Raw genomic sequence first — 16,785 nt, 5'->3', positions numbered from 1 at the left:
AATTAATCTAACGCTTCTTTTCTGTCAGCTTCCTCACTGTCCATCCCCTCCCCAGCCTCCAGGCACACTTGTCTGCTCCCCCTGGAACCCTGAAATGCACCATCCTATCTACTACTTCTGCACTCTACTGGGGCCTCTGCATTGTACTGGGACCTGGGCCTGAGGTGCTTTTCCTTTTCTCCTTTTCTTTCTTGCCAGCCTGTCATACTCTACCCAGCCTTCAGTCTTGACCTAAATGACTGTTTCAAAGAGACCTTCCAGGACACATCTGTCCCCACTGCCTCAAATGTAAATTATTTCCTGTGTTATTTTCTATCTAGTCTGTTTTTGTAGCTTCTATGATAGTTCGTAATTATGTATCTGATTTTTTTGTTGCTCTTTGGGGTCTATAGTTTTTATGTCCCCAGCATCTAATACTGTGCCTGTCACGTAGCCTGTTGCACACAGGGCCATGAAATGGGTGAGGAAAGGCAATGGTGCGTATGGAAGGGCCTCGGATGACAGCTAGGAGGCTGCAGCCCTGGTCATGGAGATGTCTTGAAGGATTCTGTGCCTAAATAAAGGGACACTTGTTAGCAGGGTCTAAAGTGTGTCTTCAGGACTTCGGTATTCTGCCAGGTTATCTGCAGTGACGTACAGGAGTCATATTTCACTCATGTGGTTTGCCAGCTCTTCAGGGGACAGGACTCAGGTTGCTAGTTCAGAAACACATCTAGCATGAGTGCTGCACATCTAGGCTGTTGGATTTCAAACAGCCACGAGTAATGTGGGACCTGATAAGGAAGTACTTGGAGAAAGTCTGTAGGACTCTAGAATTGTCCTTTGTTTCTTCAGCTCCAATACTGTTGGCACTCGTGGCGGGAGAAGCTGCTGGCATCATGGAAAACATAAGCGATGATGTGATTGTTGGCCGATGCCTGGCCATCCTCAAGGGGATTTTTGGCAGCAGTGCAGTGCCCCAGGTGAGTAAGCGGGGCGGGGGCAGTCAGGGATCTGGGGCCATAAGACTGCAGCAGAGTTTGATGGATCTCCAGTCACAGCATAGATTCTTGGTCAGGGCAGTTTCAGCCAGAATCAAGTGTGTGCTGGGTTAGTTGTGAGAACAGCCCCAGTGCATGGGCTGGGGGACTGAGAAGCCTGCTCGCTGCCTTTGTTCACGTGTGTTTTCTGATTGTCTCTACTTGTGAAATCACACTCCTCACCTGCCCCCCAACTTCGCCAACCACCTTTTAGATAAAGTGGCTAAACTCCCTTAAGGAAGTTTGAAGAGATTATCTTAATACATTTTTTCTATTATTCTTTAAGTCCATTGAAACACTCTTATGATTCCTTTGAGATAAGGCATATTAATGCTTCATATGAATTTTAAAATCAAAAGGGAATACAGGTCAAGTCCCAGGTAGGTCTCTGGATTCATAGCGAAGCCGCCTGGACCCTCCTCGCAGCCTAAGAAGGCATTTGTGTCTTGTTTCAGAGCGGCAGCGTTCATCACTTGGCCAGCACTAGTGTCTCACTGTATCCCAACCCACCACAGCTCTCCCACCTTTCAGAAATGCATGATTTGTCCTTGGTTTCCAGCAACAACTTCCACTCTTATTTTTTTCTTTAGCCCAAGGAAACTGTGGTGTCTCGCTGGCGTGCTGATCCCTGGGCCCGAGGCTCCTATTCCTATGTAGCCGCAGGATCATCTGGAAATGACTATGACTTAATGGCTCAGCCAATCACTCCTGGCCCCTCAATTCCAGGTGCCCCACAGGTGAGAAACTGGCAAACTCTACCTGAGCTTATTTGGAAATAGGCCAGTATCCCAGGATTTCGGGGTAAAAATAGTGCTACTGGTTTGGTTGTTTTGTTTTTTTTTCTTTAATTTTTTAAAAAAAACATTTTCTTCAGATTTTTAATCTGTTCTCAAACCTTTCAAGAGCAGAGGGAAAGGGAGGAGAAATATTGTGTGTGTCTGATTTGTTACTTATTGGCTTTGTCTAGTCTTTGTTCAGAATGGAAGAGTCCAAAGTATAGACCAGTTACTTTTTCCTTATTCAGATTGTGTGTTTTAATTGTGCCCCATTTTGTACTGGCTCATAGGATTGTTGTAGCATCCCAGTTACTTAGGGGCCTCCAGGAAATGCCCCTGAGAACTGACCTGAGGTCTTCATGAACAGTCGTGGTTTCCCAGAACCCTGTGGCGAGTGAGGTCTGCTCTAAACTGAGGGAAGTGTCCCAGAATAAGAACAAGTACTGTGTTTTCTGTGGTTCAGAGTAGGCAGGACACCACGCCCCCAGTACATGCTACATCAGGCAAAGGAAGGTCTAGAACTGGGTGGTCCCCAGAATTAAACTAAGTCCAGGTGCGTCACCCTAGAAGGCTGCACTGAGCTTCAGTGCCCTGTTTCTACTTCTCTGTGCTTTAGGGAGTTGCCTGCTAATGAGGGAGAGACCCTTTTTGCTAGGATGATGGATCAGTAATGGAACGGAGGTTGTGAGCCTTCAAAGGCCAACAGGAGTTCGGGAGTTCAAATATAATAATAAGACATATTTGCAGCCTGCTGATTTTCTCTAATTTTTTTCCTGAAATAGCCTATTCCACGACTCTTCTTTGCTGGAGAACATACAATCCGTAACTACCCAGCCACGGTCCATGGTGCTCTGCTGAGTGGGCTGCGAGAAGCAGGAAGAATTGCAGACCAGTTCTTGGGGGCCATGTACACCCTTCCTCGCCAGGCCACACCCGGCGTCCCTGCACAGCAGTCCCCGAGCATGTGAGACAGACGTGTTAAGGGAAGAAGCCGGTGCGCGTGTCTTTGGCTGCATAAGCAAAGCTCTTCTAGCAATATAGATTCCACTGAGAAACTCACCCTGCATCTGGGCTCCAGCTCAGCTGCTGAAGCAAAGCCCATGATGGTCAGGTGGCCGAGGAGGTTGCCTCCTCTGAGAGACTGAGAGCTAGGGAGGCGCTTGCTCCATTAGCATGAGAGTCTGTGTTCTTAGGACTGAGGGAAGCAAGTACTGAGAGAGAACGTCTTAGTCTCTTTGTCTGTGGTGGTTTTTTATATTTTGAGAATAAAACTTCATAGAAAATCAGGACTGATTTTTGTTTCCCCTTGGGGTTAGAGTTCTATATAAAGCAGGAGTGTTACTCCTTTGAAAATGCCAACTTTATCCATGTTTAAATGAGATAAAGGAGAAAATGGTTTGGTATGATCAGAAGACAGGACCGAGGGTTTCACATGGAAGCAAAATGCTTGTCTGTGGGGCTAGACTCGCCCACCACCGGGACTGGGGGGGGACCATGTGCCAGGGGCATGAAGCTGCAGGTCATGCATATGGGTGTTAGGAAGCTGAATGAATTTTCAAGATAAAACACAGGCCTTGACACAAAGTTTGGCTAGGCCTCTGGTAGACTGTTCAGGCTTTATTCTCCTAGATTCCCTCCCATGGGTATATGCTAACTTTCCACTTCTCTCCAAGGTACTGATATAAAAGTTTAAGATCAAGGGTTTACATAACAGCTACACAGACTGTGGAATATTCCATTTCCTTGCTCCTTCAGCTTCTAGTGACTGTATTCCTTGGCTTGTGGCCCCTTCTTCATTTTAAAAACACATTACCCTAATCTCTGCTTCCATCATCACCCTGTCTTGTTCTGGTCTCCCTCTTATAAGGATACTTCTGATTTCATTTAAGGCCCACCCAGATCACCTCTCCTGTGTCAGAATGCTTAGTCACATTTGCAAAGTCATCCTCACCATGTAAGGTTAAAATGTTTTTACAAAAAAGGAACTGCACCTGTTTCTTCCAAAGGGCTCCTGACAAACTATGTGACTGTAAGTGTAGGTACAGAATCTGCTTCAGTAAGTTGGATTTTACTCCTGTTAGTCAAGTCTTTCCTAAAAACAATTTAAATGAGATTTTATCCTTAGTAAGATTTAAGGACATTATAGTCCGACTGGAAGGTGAAGATGGAGAGGGCATTTTCCCTAGTTGGAATGAATGACCACCGTGGGAAAATTTGCACACCAGGATTAGGACAAGTGGTGTAACCATAATGTAAAGGTGAGAACATGGAGTAGAAAGTATACTGACTTTGGAATACAACCTATATTTGAACCCTAGCTTTGCCATGAACATCTGTTACCTCAGGGGCTTAGCTGTCTGATGTAGTGATACGTGCTTTTTAAAGAGTGTGTTATTTAATGACATAGGCAGCCTGGGAGATAACAGATGGTGGTTTTGTGTGTATCTGATGACAGATAAGCCTAAAAGTAATGAAATAACTGCTTTATGATTCTAACTCCACTTACATGAGTCTGAGGAAACGTCCATAGCCTCAGCTATGTTTCCAGTCCTTAATAACATCTGTAATTGGCTGAGTATTTTCAGTAAAACACAGTGAAATATACTAGCCGCACCAATGCATAGCAACAGCTATACAGAGATGACATCAAGGAAAATGGCATCACTGACCCACACTCACACAGAGCATGTGGAAACTGGGGAGCTTTATTGGTTACATACTGTGCTGCAGAGCCAGCAGACCGCATTAGAGCCAGAGGATACATGCAGACAGGCAGCTGCAACTATTCACATGCACCCAGGAGCCCTGAGTCATTGCTCATGGCTTTGCCCTGGTTTCCAGCAACAGGGTCTGGCCTCCTTGGTCCCGTGCTTGGAGCAGGAATGTAAGAAGCTGCTGCACCCAGCCTCCAAGGGGCAAGGGAGCGGCCAGAGGACCTGCCTGAGCGAGTAGGTGTAGACTGACACACTGATGTGTCCCCAGCGAAGGGGCCTATAAGGTAATAACAGTTTATTTGAGGGCTACTTCCCTAGCCCTCCCAATCTTTAAAATACAAAAAAAAAAAAAAAAAATAGACTTTATTCTCTTAAAAATACATTCCATTCAGTACATGTTCTGAGCTGTGAAGCAGCAGGAAAATAGGGCCCCTTTCCTATGCTCTTGTCTGTGAGGCTGTGAGAACCCTGTTCCCAACCTGGGGTACTTAAAAGGGAATCCCTAAAAGCAGCTCTTCCAAAGCAGTCTTGTCAGAGTAACAATAAGCCCACACCAACAAAGGCAGCTGGGGACCCAGACACAGGGTCCCCAGTCCTTTCCTGGGGAGTGGGAGCACTTGGCACTAACCCACTGAATGTAAAGAAGTAAAACTGCCCCGAGATGACAAGTCCAAGATCAGTACAGACGCCCCCACCCCACAGGAGAGGATGATGAGTTATGTGCAAGCTCGCCTGTGGCTGAGGTTGGAGTCCTTGGCCCCACCGCAGAGCCCTTCAACCCACCCTGTAACTGTTTCCTTGCCACACAAAAGCAGAACAGCCACGGATTCCTTGTCCACCATCCCATCCTTTCTTTCTCTGGTGGTTCCGAGTATCACGAGTGGTGAGACGGGCGGCAGCAGGTGGCGGAGACCAGCTCCTTGCGTGTGGCCAGCTCTGCCTCCAGCGCCCCTTCCTCCAGCTGAGCAGCTCTTGGAACGCCAGGTTCCCCGACCCTCCTAGGAGCTCTCCCACAACCACACATCTGCCAGGAAAAGTCCGAGTCAGAGCCAGGCTGTGGAAGAGGCTGGTCGTACAAAGTGGGTGTGTTGGCTGGGACAGTGGGAATATTTGGCTTGCTAAGACAATTATTCAACTCCTAGGTCTCCCATTTGGAAGTTTCCTCCAGGACCTCTGATGATGAGGTCTGGGGCCAGTCACGCCTAGATTGCTTTTCGGAAACGGGCCTTCTAACTTTGGAATTTGAGAGCCAGCCTTGCCAGCCATTTGAAGCCCAGAGGAACTGCACCTCTAGCCTTCACTTGCTATTACAAATAGTATTTTCTGCAATGTTGAGGATGTTTAAAAATAAAATCTATTTTACAGCGGGCTCTAGAAAGTGTGCAGAATAAGGAAACAATATTTATCCTGAAATAATTGTACAATCAAACCCTATTGCACTCAGAGTTTAAGTCAGCAGCCCCAGCAAGAGGGCACCACAGCTGTCCCTCCCACAGAGCATTCTGGGCGGTGGCAGATGCTGGTGCTGCTGAACTGTGGAAAGATTCAGACTTTGGCACCAGGAGCTACAGCACCAGAATCCAGGCCTCCAAACGCCCAAAGAGACAAGAATTATTGGCGAGACCTTTGCAGGCATGCATGGTCTGGCGCCTGTTTCCACCCGCAAAGAGCCACAGACCTAACTTCGTAGTCTCAGCTGACTACCATAGAGGTCTGTTTCCTCTGGACTCTCAGGGTTGCTGACCAGTGCAGAGTGGCAGGGAGGCTACAGTGAGGGGCTGCATGCAGCCTTGAGCCAGGAAAAGCAGCAGGAAGAGATTCTGAAGACAGCGTCCTGAGCATCTGAGGCAGCAATGAGGAGAAAAGGCAAACCACATTACAACCCTTGGATTGGCAAGCCTCCGGGAAATGGAAGTATGAGCAAAACACGCCTGTCCGTGAAAGTCAGGTAGGTGCTCCCGAAGCCTCCTCCAAGACCACCAAACCTGATGCAGACAAGGGAGGGGTGAATGCTGGTTCCCACCCTGAGTGGAGGCAGAGAAGATTCGAGAAGCAATGGAACTGGAGATATACCAAATCGTGTCATGGAAAGCACACGGCCTGCTGTGCAGCACTGGGCAAGGTTGGTATTGAGAAGGGCCACAGAGACCATCTAACCCTTCCATTTTACAGACTAGAAAAACAGGGCCAAGGTAACTTCTCTTGAGTTTATCCTCTCGACATTAAAACACAGGAAACTGGAAAGAATAAGGCCCAGAAAAACAAAGGCAGAGGGAAGGACACATGTAAACCCATTTGGACAACACCTTCCAACAGTGAGAATCACCCCCCTACAGGGTGGAAACCAAACTTAAAATGCCATGTTTAGGACCCTTGGAGACCCTCCATTTTAAAGAACTAATTTTATAGATAGGGAAACTGAGCCCCCAAGAGGACAATGATTTGCCTAAGGTCACACAGGAGGGAAGTATAAAGCCATGAAGAAAATAGCTTTCTCAACTTCTACTCCAATGCCATCTTTCATTATGAAGGAACAGTGTCGGCTTCACAAAGGTAGCCTGTGAAAAGGGATCCCTTTGAACTGAGAGAATGCTATAGAAAAAGCAGTGCGAAGAATATATGGTTCTTCCCCAGGGGACTGGTGTAAGGAAACTGGAATCGGTTTTTCTTTCCATGGCTTCCTGAAAGGCTTGCTGATTTCTGAACCGTTAAGCCTGGGGCTCTCGATGGGCATGTTCACCTATCCTCCAAAGTTGTCACAACGATCGCTGCCTTGCAGCGCTCACGGGCCAGCTTCGGGTAGGATGCATCAGCCTGGTAAAGTGCGATACCTCCTCCTCGGGGGACCAGGAGGAGGAACAGAGTCCACGCGTTTCTCATGGAGCTATTGCTTTATGGAGTGACTAAAGGGAAATTGCTTCTTCCTGTCCACTCTCCCCGACGCTGGCACTTCCTAGAAGGCAGAGGATGCTGGGTCTGGCCCAGTGGAGTCTGGGAATATTCCAGAGGAGGAGATGATGCAGTCAGCCTGAGGTCTCCAGCCTCAGGAGAGGAGCAGGCCGGGCCAGCAGCACGGTGGGTGCCCAGGGAAGGAGGCGCATGAGGCTCGTGTGCTCCCATTTGCCTTTGGAAGGTGAGCAGAGAGCCGGGGTTGGTGACGAGGGATGATGCCATTTCAGCAGGTAGGGTACCCGTGTGCTCTGCCCCCGGAAAACGGTCAGCCAGGGGGACAAGTCAGAGAAACATCAACCTAAAGGGTAGTTCCGTAAACCCTTAGAGGCTACACAGATCTCTCTCGCTGTAGAAGTCTAAGGAACTCCACAGGGGAAGAAACGGAGGCCCCGCAGATGGAGCTGATGGCTGGTGGGTGCGCAGGCCCCTTGGGCAAACGAGTGAGTTGGATACGGTGAGGATACTAAGGAATCAGAATCTTAACCACACAGAAGGGGTTGCCCTACAACACAGAACCCACAGAGGAGCTCAGAAGAGATTTGGCTGCTGTTGTGTGGTGGGGATCCAAGATATTTTCTAGGTCTTTCCTCATTTGGGGGCCTGACTGGCCCATCCTACCTGGGGGACGGGGATAAGGAGAGAAAACTCATGCATCAGTGAAGGCGGAGCCCGGGTGAGCACACACAGCTTGTAGTTTCTGATCCCCTCTGGCCAACTGGCAAGCAACTGGCCACAGCCGGGCTCTCTGCCACAGTCTCCCAGGCAAGGCCTGGGGGCTGGCCTGGCCCCTCCTCAGGGCGGGAAGGTGGATGAGCTGAGAAGCAGGGGCAGAGGAGACGGCAGGCGTCGCCCGGCTGGCTCAGTTGTCCTCGGCACAGGGCCTGGTGGGCCGCAGCCGCTGCTCAGCCCGCGCACGCCCGGGCTCCGGCAGCCCCTGCATCATGGACAGTTCAGACCGCTCGAGGGAGTTGTGCAGTCGTCTGTAGATGCTGAGGGTGCAGTCGTCCCCTTCCTCCTGTGCCAACAGGACAAAAGTCAGCCGCGCAGAACAACCCAAGTGAGGATCGAGACACCCGCACGCCCAGCCCCGTGGTCTTTCCCTGCGGGGGGAGATGGGGTAGAGAGAGCCCGTGGCAGAGCTGGAAAGGGGAGGCCAGCAGACAAGCGCCCGTGCCAGCTCCGAGATGCTCAGGGCTCCCGAGGTAGACTGGAGGCCCACGGCTGAAGGGAAACCCCAAGATGGACAGTGCCAGAAGCAGGGGCACTGGGGCAGTGCCCCCAACAGGGGCCAGCAGTCCTGGAGGGCTACATGTGCCTCTCGGGGTCAGAGACAAGTGCTCGGCGGACAGGCAGGGAGGTGTGAGAAAGAAGACGGCCAGCTCTATCCGACTTCCCGCCCACAAACTACCAAAGGCTCACATGCCTTTCCTACCGTATCCCGTACGTGCCCTTCACCCTACACTTTTCAGACAACCAAAGCTTCAGTTTCATCCAACTTTTTCCACTCCTTGCAGAATTCTGCCTTTGGAATGCTCTTGTTGGTCTATCCACCCAAGCGAATGCAGATCAGAGAATGCAAGTTTGAGTGAGAAGTTCCAGTTGGCAAGGTAAACGAGCGCTGGGTTTAGAGGTCAGAACCGTGGATTCAGATCTCAGCTCTTCCAGTAACTCACCTGGGTGGCCTTGGGGGAGGCACCTTGTGTCTCTGACCCTCAGCTTCTGTGTCTTAAAACAGAGGAATAATATAGCCCCCACACACCCTCCAGGGCTGCTGGACAGAATGAAGGATACGCTGGGTGGAGAAGTACTTTGTCCGGTATTGAGTACCCTGTAAAGACGGCCAGGGCTTTTTAACTCAATACAGTCACCCCCTGCCTTTTAAAAGAAGGCAACAATATCTTATTCGAAGATGTCTTTCTTCATCACAGGACTCACATCTGAGACTCCCAGGGGCTTCCCACCACACGCTGATCTGGCACTCTGACCCTCGGGTAAGGGGAGATTCTGGGTCTGTCTGTTCAGTAACAGGCCACACGGAGCCGACCAGCCCTGCCCTCAAGCTGGTGGTGTAATGGGCTAGATAGACGCGGGGGACAGTGATGCTCGGGCATAAAGCTTATCACTGTAGGCCCGGTGGCAGCCCTAGCTCTCCTCAGCCCCTACATGCCAGCGGCTGGCAAAACTCTGCGGTCTAAACTGAGGAAGCAGCCAAACAGCTCCCTGCCTCGGCCCGCCTCTGCCTACAGAGAGGGCGCAGGGTTTCCCCATTTCACCAGCGCCTCCCGGCAGCCCGCGTGCTCCTCTGCGGGGCCAGGAACCCGGCCCTCTGGCTGCTCCGGCAAACTGCAAGAACAGGCCACATCTCTCCTTTCCTGTACCCTTCATGTATGGAGGAAATTGGGAAAGAGGATTTTGGAAATTCACGCTGCTCTCTGCCAAATACCTTCTTCAAGGTACTTCCCTCTTCTTTCCAGCCCAATCCACCCTATGTTCAGCAGCCCTCTGGACCACTCAGGTCTTGCTCAGTGTTTCCTAACCCCAAAGTCTCCAGCATCCCGAGTCACACAGGCCGGGGCAGAGGAGAATCAAGAAGAAAGCGCAGAAGGAAAGGGGGTAAGAGGGAGAAGCGGGACCTACCGTGCCTGCCGAGTGGTTCCAGGCCTCGGCTGGGACGGCGTCCCCTGCCCGACTCCGCCGCGTGAACACCTCCGACACGGTGAGGCTGCTCTGGGTCCTTCTGGAGGCGAGCTCGGGGACATCCCCTGAGGTTCCGCCCCTTCGAGTGCCCTGCTCAGAAAAGTATGAGCCGGGCTGTTCAGGGTCTGGACAGTCTGTGGACGATCTCTGGGCGTGGGGGTTGGGAGACTCCACGTGTCTACCTACACGACCTGGGGAGTCTTCTGCAGAGTTCAAGTCGCGCCTGCTCTTGCAGGCGTTGCGCACAGTGACGTGTCTGGCGTCTGAAGAGCCCGCTCCTAAAGGCGCACTATGGCTTTTCCACCTGATTGTCCCCGCTGGGGGTGCATGGCTGTTCCTCTCCACCGGGTCCGACGGCTTAATTACAATGCTGCTCCGAGAGACCACAGTTTCCGGCCTGTTCTTCAGGGACCCATCTCCTGTTCTCTCCGCTTCGCTGAGCTGCAGGGTGATGTCATGTTTGTGAATGGAGAGCTCAAAGGGGGAGCTGACGTGGTTGCTCACCGAGGCGAGCTCTGGCAGCCCGACCTGGATGTTGCTGGTGGACGTGTGCCTCTCCCGCGCGGCCTCGCCCGGAGCGGCTCGCGGGCTGCCACTGTCCGAGGGGTAGATAGTTATGCTGCTGGTCACTTTGTTTGGCCCCGGTTTGGAAGCAGATTTCTGTTTTTCCAATGCGGCCTCGGTCCCAGATCCTCCCATGATTTTTTTCACATCCTTATCAATGATGACAGGCTTGATGATGGCTCTAGACCGCAAGGCCTCTCTGGGGCTGAAGGGCCGCTGGCTTTTTGCCCCGGGGCCGTTGGCCTCTGGGAGCTCCGTGGCATTGGCGGAGACTCTGACGGCTTTCCCAGATTCATTTTCTGTTCCTTCATCCTTATCGTTCTCAAACAGGGAGGCTCTAACCGCTCCTCGGGATTTGGCCTTTTCTCTCGACTGGGGCTGCTGCGGGGGCTCTGGCTCTGGAGTGACGGTCGTGTTCACCAGTTTGGCAGTGACAAGAGACACCACGTCCATGTCGTCGTCCGAGTCCAGCTTCTCCCTGCCACTGGACTCGGTGACTCGACACCTCAGGGCCTCGTGCTGACTACTGTCTTCCATCACAACTGCCACAGGCTGTTCAACTCCTTCTTTACTTGGGGCTGAAAATCCCTGAAGGATGTTCTCTTGGCTCCTGGAGCTATAAGGATACTTGGATAGAGATGGAGTCTTGGAGCCGGGGAACCTGATGTCAGGCTCCGGGCCACCGGCAGCCTTTTTCCCCTTAGAGAGCCCTTCTGAGGAAGAGCGTCGAGATGTGGCCAGGGCTCCAGTGGCTTTAGAACTGCCAGCATCTGCAGCCTGAGTGATTTGACTTCCACTGCCAGGCACCTGCCCCCTCTTGCCAAAGGGGGCCTCAGCAGAGGTGTCAGAAGCCTTGTCGCCTCTCCCCAACACGTCATTGGAAACAGATCCATGGGTGCTGTCACTAAACGTTCGCGTCGCCTTCTCTACTCTTCCCTTCAGCGCACTCTCGGTGCCTGGCCTGGGAGCGCCCTTCCAGACCTTACTGTGCTCCTGGGCGGCGGGCGGGTAGCGGCTGAGCACCGGCGGCTGCTCCCGGGACTTCTTCCCTTCGCTCTGCGAGAATCCAGCTGTGAACCGGTCTTCGGTTCTCCTTGCCTCCTGAGCCCCACTGTCAGCACCTGCCCCTGCATGGGAAGCTTTGGCCGCCCTCCTGTTGGTAAAGCTGGGAGAGGAGACCTGCCTGTTGTTCAGAGGGTTTTCATTGCTGAGGGCCAGTTCCCTGTTCCGGTGCCTTTCCCGCTTATGCTGGGGGGACAGTTCCCGGGCCGTGTGCTTCACGGATGCCTCATTCCCATGGCCTCTAAGCTTAGTCCTCTCGTGCCTGCCTCTGCTGGACAGGAAAGCGTCTTCCCCTTCCACCTCCCCATTCTCTAATTCTTTCTGTTTCTTGATTTGTAGCTTTATCTCCTCCAACTGGCTGGCTAAGAGTTTGTTTTTATTTTGTTCACTTAGGTAATTATCCTGAAGATCATTGTTTTTGGCCCTCATTTTCTTAAGCTCTTCCTCCAAGGATTCAAAATGTTTGATCTGCGTCTTGAGTTTCTCAATCTCTTGGTTGAGGTCTTTTACTTTGTTGTCTTCCTGATTGCGGTTCTTTTCGTTTTCTGACTTGTTTCTGGCTTCATTCTCTGCCTGCTTTAGATAGTCCAGAGCGCCCTTCCTTCTTGCTTCTTTGGATGGCAGTGGGGAAGAGATACCATCCTCAATCCGCAGGTCATTCCTTTCCAGAAGATTAGAAGCATTCCTGGTGTAATCGCGGTTCATTTTTTTGTTCTGCTCCAATTTTTGAGTAAGCTCTTTTATCAGTTTCTCGTTTTCTTTCTCCTTTTCATTCAAGTACTTTCTCTCACTTACAAAGCTCAGAGTTAGTGATTTCAGCTTTTCTAACTCTGACACTAAACTCTGCTCAGTTTTATCCAGCCGGTCCTCGGAAGATTCCAGTTCTTTCACTTTGATCCGGAGCATTTCCAGCTCAGAGGAGATTTTCTTCGTCAGGTTTCTCTCCTCGTTCAGGCTCAGACAGAGCTGGGTACAGTCATTCTTACTCCTGCTAAAGGCCTCCTCTAACTTCTCCAGTTCTGCCATCCGTTTCTGGAGCCGCTCAATCTCAGATTTCAGCTCCCGGGTGAGGTTTTCCTCCTCTTCAAGCTTCTCCTTCATCAGCTGACAAAGGTCCTCTGCTTTCTTAATTTCCTCATCTTTGCCTTCGATTCTCAGCACTCGCTGGCGCAGCACTTCAATCTCGGCTAACATGCTGGAGTTGCTGCCTTCTGCCTGAATCACCTTGTCCTGGAGGTCCAGGAGCTCATCCTCTGCTTTCTGGAGGTTTTTTGTGGCTTCCTCCAACTCATCAAGGCGGCGGCTTAGACTCTGTAACTTGAACCGCAGGTGGCGGCTGGAAGCAGTGTCTTTGTAGCTTGTAAACTCAGCCATGTCTACTGCCAGCCAATGTGGGCTCCCAGAGGTGACCAATTCCACTCGTGGTGATAAGAAACGGTTACCTTTCTCTTGGCACCCACAATCTTCTTTGGCAGTTGGAGACCATTCTCAGTCTACAGAAGAAAAGCAGAAAGCACGTTAGGCGGCAAATCTGAAGTCTCCACCTCAGCTCCCAGTTGCAAGAGTTCCCACATGTAATTCTTGAGCCTAGAACATGGTAAGCATTCAAATTTACTGAATGAGTAAATCTGACTAAACCTGCAGGAAGGCACTGGTTCTTTATGGCTGATGCCTAGTTTCACCCTAATGAAGAAGGCCACCAATGGCAGCACTGCAAAAAGACATGCCTCCTTCACATGACCGACTGTTCCAGGTTCAGGAAGCAAACTCCCAACCTAAGAAGGATAAAAATAAAATCTGCACTTACGCATCATAAGGATTCAGCAAAGCACCACAAGGTCTTTTTAAAAGCCTAAGTTGGGGGGAGAAAAGGGAAAATATTCTATGAAGAAAGAAAGAACAACTGACCTGGATTCTCAGCAGAGACTTTTAAGTGGGTGTCAAGTAGAAGATAATAAGACATGATAATAATATCTTTAAAAAGTTATAAGAGAAAATAACTGTAACCTAGAAGTAAATACCCAGAGGAACTATGAAAAAAAGATACAATTAGAGACAGGTTTTGAGACTAAGAGGAAACTAAAGCCTTAAGTGCTTATTATTAACAGACGGTCACTGAAAGATCGATTTATGGATATACTTCAAAATATAGAAACTGATCTCTTAAAGAAGGCATGAGATGCAAGACAGAAAAATTAACCTGAACAAGCACTGATTCAGTCAAACACCAAAGATCACCTGAGGACTGGGGAGAAGTAACAGGATAAAACCAAAGGGGAACTAAACACTAAACAATAACAACATGTAAGTCATAAAGACAGCAATCAGAATTCAGGTGTCTTAAAATGTTCTGTTCTTCGGGAAGAGGACAGTGCTGTTACAACTAACCTTAGAACCTTATTAAGAATAGATAGTAATCACGTATCTGATAAGGCATTAATAAGCAGAATATATTAAGAACTCCTACAACTTAACAACAAAAAAGAACCTGATTTTAAAATGGGCAGAGGATTTGCATAGACATTTCTCCAAAGATGATATCCAAAGACACCTACTATCAAAAAACAAGAAGTACACAGACGTGAAGAACTGGAACCCTTATACACTATTGCTGGGAAACTGTTATATGAAAAAACATGACGGTTCCTCAGAAACTTAGAAGGAGAATTACCATATGATCTAGCAATTCCACTTCTGGGTATATATTCAAAAAAATAAAAGAATGATCTCAGATATTTGCACACGTGTTTTTTGGCTTTTTCCCCCCTCCTGGTGGCACCATACCACATAGCTTGCAGGATCTTGATTCCCCAACCAGGGATCGAACCCCAGGCCCCCACCAGTGGAAGCACAGAGGTGCAGAGTTCTAACCACTGGACCACAAGGGAATTCCCCATACCTGTGATCATAGCAGCATTTTTCACAAAAGCCAAAAGGTGGAAGCAACCTAAGTGTGCACCAGTGGATGAATGCACACACAAAATGTACACACATACCATGAAACGTTACTCAGTCTTAAAAATGAAGTGACATGCATGCACCTTGAAGACACTGAACTACGTGAAATACTGCTGCCACAAAAGACGGACTAGCATGCGATTTCACTCCTATGAGGTACCTGGGACAAGGCTTCCCTGGTTGCTCAGACAGCAGAGAATCTACCTGCAATGCGGGAGACCCAGGTTCAATCCCTGGGTCAAGGAGAGTCTCTGGAGAAGGAAATGGCAACCCGCTCCAGTATTCTTGCTGGAGAATTCCATGGACAGCAAAGCCTAGTGGGGTCGCAAAGAGCAGAACACGCCTAAGCAACTAACACTTTCACTTCACTGGAATAGTCAAATTCACAGAAATAAAATAGAATGGTGATTGCCAGAGGCTGAGGCAAAGAGGAAAGGGACTTGTTCAATGGGTGTAAAGTTTCAGTTCTGCAAGACAAAAAATGCTCCAGATATTGGTTGAACAACAATGTGAATATATATGTAACACTAATAAAGTGTACATTTAGAAATGGTTAAGATGACACATTTTATGCATTTTTTGCCAAAATAAAAAATATTTTTTTTAAATGTTAAGGCACAAAAGAAGTAAAAAGCATAGAGAAGTAGGGTAGACTTTTAGTTTTGGGCCCAGCATGTAAGGAGCTTCTAAAACCATCACTTCTTCCTGACAATAAAAAGCTGAACAAACAACATCAACAACTCTTCTCAGATCCATCAGAGAACTGAGGTCTCAGAGAAAACTGCTTCCCCCAAGTTAGACAGACAAGCTGATACAGAGAATCACAGTTTACCGGAGCATGAATGCATAGGTAGAAACCTCCATGGGAACTAGTACCAGAGTAGGAAAACCTAAACTGCACTGACAATCTGCTGGAGGCTCAGTGTGGACAACCTTGGGAGTCAACCAACACGCAGTTTGTCTCAGTTTTTTTTGTGGGGGGGAGGGGGGCAGTTGGGAGGGATGTGCCACACTTTGTGAGCTGTACCTCCAGGAACTGTACCAGGTTCCCACAGTGAACATGGGAGAAAAATCCCCTCGTGCTGCCAGCTGGAGGAGGGTAAAATTAACCATTATGAAACCAGTGTCACAGCTACTGGAGTGTTATCCAAACCTAACTGACCTGGGGGAAGGAAAATACCTAACTGCAGCTCTCTCTAACCTTCCACATGGAGGAAGGAATATGCCAACTCCAGCCACCACGTATTACCCAGGAGTCGGGTAGGGAGAGGGGTGGCGTGCGGACCTGACAATGAGAAGCACTTGTGAAATTCACAGCCCGGGGGGCTCAGGCTCACTGAAGACTGAGACCTAACCGTGGAACAGGAGAGCGCTTCCCCTGCACCTGAGCACCACATCATGAGAGGCCTGCTCACCTAAGTGCTTTTCACCAATCATGCTCAGCTTTCAACAAAAATTACAAAGCATACTAAAAACTGTATTTAAAAATACAGTTTTTAATGAAACAGAGCAACAATCAAAAACAGACTCAGACATGGCAGAGCTGTTGGAATTATTAGACAGAAATTCAAAACTATAATATGCTAAAGACTCTAATGGAAAAAGTAGACAACATCCAAGAACATATGGGTAAGGTAAGCAAAGAAATGGAAATTATAGTAAAGCATCAAAAGGAAATGTTAGAGGTGAAAATCACTAACGAATGAAGAATGTCTTTGACTGTCTCACTAGTAGACCAGACACAGCTGGTAGAGTCTCTGCACTTGAGGGTATGTCAGTAGAAACTTCTAAATCTGAAAGGCAGAGGGAAAAAAGGCGATGGTGGGGAACAGAACAGAATATCCAAGAAGTGTGGGATAGCTACAAGAAGTTTAACACAAATGTAACGGGACTACCAGACGAAGAAGAAGAGAAGAAAAATCTGAAGCAATAATGACATAACTTCCCACAATTGTCAGAAAGCACACCACAGACTCGGGAAGCTCAGAACACCAACCAGGATAAATGCTAAAACAAAAACACCAAGGCATATGATATTCACAC

General features: G+C 49.1%; 2 protein-coding genes across 3 annotated transcripts in view; one reads left to right on the top strand and one right to left on the bottom strand.

The window, feature by feature from the left end:
• Positions 1-3,081, top strand: part of KDM1A (lysine demethylase 1A) — a 63,206-nt gene extending 60,125 nt beyond the window's left edge. For both annotated transcript variants that reach the window (XM_052635733.1, XM_052635732.1), the window contains 3 exons: positions 835-962; positions 1,610-1,756; positions 2,578-3,081. In XM_052635733.1, the coding sequence (XP_052491693.1) occupies positions 835-962; positions 1,610-1,756; positions 2,578-2,763 (461 nt within the window). In that variant the 3' untranslated portion in view covers positions 2,764-3,081. The remainder of the gene's footprint in view (positions 1-834; positions 963-1,609; positions 1,757-2,577) is intronic.
• Positions 3,082-4,503: 1,422 nt separating this feature from the next.
• Positions 4,504-16,785, bottom strand: part of LUZP1 (leucine zipper protein 1) — a 95,506-nt gene continuing 83,224 nt past the window's right edge. Inside the window, exons 4-5 of the mRNA XM_052635729.1 lie at positions 10,099-13,277; positions 4,504-8,476 (exon numbers count right to left, since the gene is read on the bottom strand). Of these exons, the coding sequence (XP_052491689.1) occupies positions 8,321-8,476; positions 10,099-13,158 (3,216 nt within the window). The 5' untranslated portion in view covers positions 13,159-13,277 and the 3' untranslated portion in view covers positions 4,504-8,320. The remainder of the gene's footprint in view (positions 8,477-10,098; positions 13,278-16,785) is intronic.

Source organism: Budorcas taxicolor, chromosome 2 (assembly GCF_023091745.1).
Source record: "Budorcas taxicolor isolate Tak-1 chromosome 2, Takin1.1, whole genome shotgun sequence".
Taxonomy (NCBI): Eukaryota; Metazoa; Chordata; class Mammalia; order Artiodactyla; family Bovidae; genus Budorcas; species Budorcas taxicolor.
This window is presented reverse-complemented; position numbering and strand designations above follow the sequence as displayed.